At 41.0% G+C, this 7500-nt stretch overlaps 1 protein-coding gene and 1 non-coding gene across 2 annotated transcripts in view; one reads left to right on the forward strand and one right to left on the reverse strand.

Annotated features, from left to right (window-relative positions):
- Positions 1-7500, reverse strand: part of LOC138023600 (uncharacterized) — an 18860-nt gene that overhangs the window by 9597 nt on the left and 1763 nt on the right. Inside the window, exons 3-7 of the mRNA XM_068870624.1 lie at positions 6580-6758; positions 5380-5469; positions 3074-4023; positions 1693-2337; positions 281-403 (exon numbers count right to left, since the gene is read on the reverse strand). Coding sequence (XP_068726725.1) covers positions 281-403; positions 1693-2337; positions 3074-4023; positions 5380-5469; positions 6580-6758 — 1987 coding nt within the window. The remainder of the gene's footprint in view (positions 1-280; positions 404-1692; positions 2338-3073; positions 4024-5379; positions 5470-6579; positions 6759-7500) is intronic.
- Positions 5769-5841, forward strand: Trnat-ugu (transfer RNA threonine (anticodon UGU)). The gene has a single exon. It is a non-coding gene; the product is annotated as a tRNA-Thr (tRNA).

Here is a 7500-nt window from a genome sequence, read left to right on the forward strand (position 1 = left end):
AGGCCAATCCACACTAATGCATTTTTTTTGACAGAGTATACTTCTTGGTGATGTTTGGGCTGGCTATACACGCTACAACTCCCTAAAGCACCGACGAACACGAGGAACTATAAAATGGTTGAAATGGAGACTTTTGGAAACGCCTTTTTGTAACAAAAAAAAACCGCTCCAGTTTTAGTATAATTCTTTTGACAACAATGACGCAAAAAGCGATAGCGTAACAAAGGGTCACCTGGCTCAGTTAAAAGAAAAAAGAATTGCTTTTTTCGCGTTAACTCACCTGCACTATAGCAGACATTGCACGCGGTTTTCTGCTCGGAGATTTCGGTCTTTGCACCTCATGTTCATTGCTTATTGAAGATCGTCTCATTGGTGCTGAACTGGGCCGAGCAGAGCGACTTTTCTTTAGAGAAAAACAAACCCTTGATCAGATGCAGAAGTCCGTAACCCAGACGTGTCGATCTCTTCTCGCTTTTGGTCTTGGCCAATCAGTTTACAGTATTATCCAAATAGGCCATTTCCGAGTTCATGTCGGCCTCCTCTTCAAAGCGAGTCTAAGTGCAAAGTTTTTCCTATAGTTTTCATTCATATGTAAAGTGAAACTAATTACCACCACAAAAAAAATCGCACTTAGACGCGCTTTGAAGAGGAGACAGACATGAACTCGGAAATGGCCTATTTAGAATGCAGGTCCCGTCGAATAATGGCCAATCAGATCAGGCCTAACGACGGCAACCCTCCTAATTGGTCCGCAACCCGGGGCTGCACGAGGTATTGCACGTGCTAAATGCAAGATCGTGCGTGGAAACGCAACTGTCGCTACGTTTTCTTCCCGCAAAAATCTAGCTGTAGCCGTTATAAAAATCGGCAATACCATCGCAGATCGAGACTTCAGGGTTATGAACTTTCGTCAGATGTCATAAGACATAAAATCAAAAACATATTCAAACGAATGGTGAGCTTGGTATTTCAATACTGACTACAGGTATACCAAAGCCTACGCATGTGGTATTTGTGTTACGATTACATTTTACAGTGAAAAAAAAAAACAAAACAAAACAAAAAAGGTGACACAAGCTAACACCAACCCGGTGTGGCCAACACCCGCCTGGTATGTTGGCTACGCCATGCTGATGAGGGCCCAGCAAGGCCGAAACAGCTGTCCATGGCTGCTAATTGTGCGGATGAAATGGTTGTGCGCTCGTGTGACGTGTTGGCCACACCTTGCCTTTTTTGTTTTGTTTAACATTTTAAAGTATTTGTTTCCACGCGCAAAGGGAATGCTCTCATCATCATCATCATCACCCAAACACTTGGCAACTTAGAAGAACCATGTTTCAGCGAACATGGAACAGATTTTGATATCCAGCACGAAGGGTCCCGTTAAGTATAAGCATTTGCTACCTATTTCGAGCAATAGGGTAAGCGTTAGGGCAATTTTTTTAAGGAAAATGCAGCTGTTAGTATGCACTAGAGGATAAAAAGTTTAAAGGACACTTTGTGACGTTAATTTTCTGCATTCCCAGACACGAGTGATGTTGAACTTGGGGCGAGGGGACACTTTGCGACGTAGCGCTATCAACGCGCATCAACTTACGCGCATTTCTGAACATATATATTGTTCATTTCCGGAACTCTACTTCTTTAGCCAACTGGAGTGGATAGAGTTTTTTTAACAAGCTTAACACATACCAAGAGCCTTTCATTCCTCGTTGATTTCTCTCTCGTTCCAGCGTCTCCCTTTCTCGCCTCCGCCAAAAGCGCAGCGGTAGGCCTGGTAACTGTTCTGCACGCACATGGTTCCTTCTCGATAGGGCTTTCTTTCAGTTTCGCCAAGAGTTTCGCTCTTGAACTTTGAGCGGATTTTCTCTGTTGATTGCTATCCTTCGACGTTTGATTACTCTGAGGGGAAGATTCAAGGCCTTCCCTCCCCTGGAAGCCTGCTTCTCGCATTTCGAATCCGTTTTGAATGACAACTCCAGGGTGCGACCACAAACGACTGTTTGGCGTTCGCTTCTCGAGGGGCTCTTGGGTCATATCGGTGTTTGTTGTCTCGTTTAAATTATCAAGTGAATGTTCAGTTTCATTGCAGTCAAATTCTCCTGTACTATCTCCAGTCAGTACATCTTGACTAAATGTCACTGACTTTTTAGCATTACTGTCAGATGTTACAGAAAGCTGTAGAAATCCATCTGAGTTTGACTTTCGTAAAGATGACTTTGTCACCGTTTTATCTGCCCCAGTGTTTTTTCTCTGGAAATTATCTTTTCCTTTAAAAGACTGCCTTTTATCCGCCTTGAAAGAGCTCCTTTGCGGTAATGGTCGTTTTGTAACCATCTTCAAGAGAGGAATAACATTAAATGTACGTTCTATTAGTATTATTGTACTTATTTTCCATGTGAGGTTATTGCAGTTCGAGTCGTGAAAACGCACGCGCTTTTGAGCATTAGACCTCACTGAACAAGAAGTAAGGCGTCTTTCCCTGTGTATAGCCAAGTGACATTACCCTTAGAGATGATTTGATTGGAAACCTAAACGAAACCACCTTCCAAAATTGCGAAAAGAGTACTTGTGGTTTGTTACAATCCCTATAAACGCCTTCTCTCTATATCACTTTGACAATGGAAGCCGGTGAATTATTTTTTCAATAAGTCAGAGTATTTTAAGGTAAATGCACCAGTGAAAATCATACAAGGTTTGATGGCGACTCTCGCATGCAACTTCCAAAGTTACGATTCCAGACCCAACGTTCGACACTCATGCTCGTGTCTTCATTGGCGATGATTTTAGGGTGAAACGAGAGTACGTCATCCCGAGCTTTGGTAATAGCCACGAGAACTCCTTCAAACACATGTTTCTTCATTTTCATTTTAAGGCCGTTCCCACCAATCCGGTCAGAAAACTGTCACTGATTTTCTACAACGAGAACAGTTGAAGCTGTTTTCATTTCCGTTTAGTGCCATCTCCTTCAAGCTCCTTCACTAAAGCTCGCTACAGCTTGGTACATTGAACAGCAAACTGGGCTCGAAATAACGATATTTACTCGTGCTGTTCTCCTTTAAAACTCTCTTACCTTTTTATTTTGACTGGCAGTTGTCTCCATCGCGTTTCTCGTTTCGTCTGTAAAACAAGACTGGTTCAAATCGCTTTTAGTTTCTGAAGTTCTACTCAAATGTCTATCCCGGCTTCCGGCTATCAAGTCCTCTGAGTTGAAGAACTCTACAATTTTTCCTTTCAGTACTAGCGAGCCCTCGCTTTCATGTTTTTTAACGCGCGCAGAATGCTTTTCACGTTGGCTCAGGTACTTTGCCGAACAAGCACGGTTATTTCTTGGGGGCAACGCATTTGATGCAACGCGACCTACAGGTTCTTCAACCCAAAACGCTTCATACGACCCATCTCCTAGGCTAGTGACTTTCTCAACAGACGCGCGGCTGATCTGTTTATCAGTTATGTGAACAGAAGGTACAATAACATCCAACACCTCTGCAGGAGGTGGTGTTCCTTCAGGTGTACTCTGCCTCGTTGAGTCAGTGTCAAGATCTATCAAATCGCGAGGGCTGATGCGTAGATTACCTATCTTCTGCTTTGCACTTTCCATATCTTGTAACATGTCGGATATTTCAACAGCTTCCGTTAGATTTTTCTCGTCCACTTTTTCAAGCAGAAACTCACTTTTCCGCACATAATCCGCTGAAACTCGTCCAGGTTTGAACTCGTTGTAATCAATTTCGTCTTCGCTCCCACCCTCGTTACCAGTTGGAATAGCGAACACCAAAGAGCGACAACCTGCCCAAGATGACGTCACTTCCGAAGATTTGTCGATTTCCTCATCATCATCCTCGTTCAACGAGTGTTCAATAGATTCTCTAAATCCCGGAGAGTCTGCTTCAGGTGATGCATTGGGAGGGGGAGGTATATCACACGGGTCATCCTCGTCGTCATTAAACGCTGCCGAAAACTCTAGGAGTCCATCAAATGTGGGAGATTGATGTTTCGCTTTTTCATCAAGATACAACAGTCCTAAATTGGCATAAAAAAACAAATTAATTTTAAACTGAACTCACGCCGTTGGCTGCAACCAGCTTTTCCGAAAACGAGATAAATTATACTAGGTATGCTCCAGTTGCTTCCGGCCGCACCTCGAGCAAGTCTTAAGCTTTTCACGCGCTGTCCAATCTTCCAGCGTGCTTTATAGCTCGAATACGCAAAATTCTGACTGTGGAAGACACGAAAGACACATACTTGTTGTAATTGTACGACACGAGGTTCAATTACCAATCAATCGTAACTATTACAAAATTCGAGGATAAACAGTCTTTGAATACCTTTTTGTGTGAAAAAGTTGAAATTATATTGAATCTGTTTCGCAAACAGTAGGAAAACAACAAGAAAGACCCCATCCAAGTGCATATGATTGACGTGCAAAATGGCATAGGTGTCCAATTACAGGTAGCTAAATTGGATACCTTTAATTGGACACCCACGTGATCGCGCGCCAATTACGCGACAAATAGGCGCGCACAGAACCAATCAGATTCGAGAATTTTGTAATAGTTACGATTATATAGATAATCATAACCATTGCAACTTTCTCAAATTTGATTGGTGCATTAACTGCTTTATTTTTCACTAATTATTTTGTAGGGTTGTAATCGGACAATCTAATCGGACAGTTGGCTGTAATTGCACACCTGTAATCAGGCAGTTACATCAGCCAATCATATTAAGTGCACTCAGCTTAATCCACCAATCACAGAATTTACCGTAACCATAGCAACAAAAACTTACCCTACCAAACTGGGGTTTTGTCCAAAATGGACAAATTTGTTGCATTAGACAGTAAAAAAGGAATGCATTTGTTTTCTCGGAAATTGCAATGGTTATGATTAATTGATAAATATAGGACTTTGTGTCGTCCAATTCGGTCTGTAATCATACTCGTGATTAAACAAATCAGACTCCAGCTACGCAATCATCTCATTTTGTTAATCACTCGTATGATTACAGACTGAATATTATTGGACTGCATTCAGTCCTATTACCATTATTAATCCTAAGAAATAATACAGAGTTAATAAGCCGTGTCACTGGAAGAAAACCAGTCAACAAACAGCCTAAACATTCGGTCAGCGATCAGGCACCACACAACAGGGTTAGTGAGGTGTGAGTAATAAGTTGCTCCCGTATGCTTTTCAACGACTCCCGCTGTTACTGTGTTAATAGTGTCCCTGCATTTTCCATTTCTCTCTAATTTCCTTTCCACTCTATTCAAGTTCTGGCCCATGACTTTCCCAAATATAATGTTACCCCAAGTAACACAAGAGAATGCACTTCATGAAATGAATCAACGGTACGCATGTTTCATGGTACCAGTACCTTTAAATGCTGTGTCATCAGTTTTACTTTCAAAGGCTTGTTGGAATCCATGAGGTTGGCGAAACTGCGGTGTTACTGTCTGCCCCTTCACTGAAAAATATTTGGGGCAACAAATGCATTTTTATTGATACAGAACGGATACAACAGTTTCAAATATTACCAAGAAAATACTTCGTGAGGGGAGGTTAAGAATCTCATTGTCTTTCAAAAGGATAGAAATCAAAATAGGTGACATACCAGTATAAATAATGTGGGATTAATCACATTAATAGGAGGAGGGTCATTTCTCTCTTTCGTCTATAGCCCGCACTTCAATATGTACATTTCTTTCATAGAGTCCATTCACAGGGACACATGAGCCCAACAAATTGACCTGCTCCCAAATGAGTGGCTTCATAGCTCAGTTGGTAGAGCATTGCACCTGTATTGCAGATGTCATGGGTTCAAATCCCATTGTAGCCACCTGTATTTTTTAGATGTTGTCAAGAGACAATTGCTTAAATTGTCCAAAATAAGGGCGAGGATTACTTCTCTCTTTGTAATATCAGTGTGTGAAATACTTTCTAACTCAAGGAAGAGCTGATTGTGTCTTTCTGTCATCAAAGAGCGCTTTTATTCAGGGACCACACTTCTGGTGATTACTAATTTGCCAGCTAGTGACTAGTAAGAGGTTTGAACCTTAAATGTGTTTTTTTTTCTTTAAGTTGGTAAGTGTCAAATGCCTTCCATGGAAATCATAAATAATTTTTAAATTTCCCTTTTTCATGAAATGACAGAAAGAAGACATATTTCTTACTAAATTAGGACAATGTCCAAGCCAGCGAGCTATTAGGGTAATAAGATGAAAGTTACTTTGATATCTTACATTTAATAGATCAGCTGGCCAGTCATGATTGCAAGTTCATCATTTGAATTGCAACCGTAGAGGATAAATTTGTAACACATGCTGTAGAATTTATCAGTCATTCATGATATTACAAGCCAACATGTAAGCCACTGGAAATTGGCTCAAATATATGTGATTTGTGGAATGGCAAATCTTACTGATTAATCAATTGACTGTCAGAGGGCTGCTACTACTTTCCCGACTAGTTACACGTTTTTTTGCCAAGATTTGCCAAGGTGACCTTTTTCAAAATCACACACAACAAGTGACAGTTCAGTATGCTGTATGTAATTTATTTCATAGTTACTAATCACCTGTGATAAAGGCATTGTTGTTTCGTGTGGAGTGTTTTTCATCACTGCTGTCGAACTTCCTTGATGAACTCATGCTGGTATAAACTGATGCGGAGTATGGCCTTCTCTTTGATTTGTTCATTTGAGATTTTCTTTCATTAAACTGTCTCATTATTTCAGAAATGGACAAGTCTGACATGCTAGAGAAGCAAAGTAGGAAATAAGGAGAAAGAGTTAACAAATCAACAAGGCCTCTAAAGTGACTCTTTCTTACCATGAAATCAAATGTGCGATTTCCTGTTAAGAAAACCCATTACAAAAGACTGTCTTATACATACCCCATACCACCAGGCCACAGTTGGTTAAACGGTGGATAACTTTATCCAGTGTATAAGTCACTATCCAGATTATAGAATATACTTCATGTTAAATGTTGGCCAAGGGTTCGATACAAGCCTTGACTTAGATGTGCTTATAGTGTGCATCACAGTTACGATGCAAATACTGAAATCTTTGCAGAGAATGAAACTGATAGATAGTGACTTATCTACCATATAAAGTTATCTGGCCTTTGAACAACTGGAACCAGAAGTATACCACTGACCCAGGGTTCTCCCTAGTTTTCAGCACAACAGGTAAGGGACCTTTTCAAACTGGTAAAGCATTTGGTTAATGTTAGACGTTCTGCAAAGGATAAGCGACCTCTGAACGTTTGCAGGCGTTTGCATAATTTATATACACCCAGGTAGGGAAAGTCCATGTGGAATACAGCTTTTTAACCCCTTGACTCCCAGGGGTTCCCTATTGATGAGCAAAATTGTCTGGCATTAGACAGAGTAAAATACTAAGCATGGCCGGTTCAAGCCGGCTTGGGAGAGGGTTAATCTAAGGATGGGTGGGAGTCAAGCCTGAAGTAGAACCTCTGAAATTGATGCTGAGGAA

Source organism: Montipora capricornis, chromosome 2, assembly GCF_036669925.1.
Source record: "Montipora capricornis isolate CH-2021 chromosome 2, ASM3666992v2, whole genome shotgun sequence".
In the NCBI taxonomy this organism is placed as follows: domain Eukaryota; kingdom Metazoa; phylum Cnidaria; class Anthozoa; order Scleractinia; family Acroporidae; genus Montipora; species Montipora capricornis.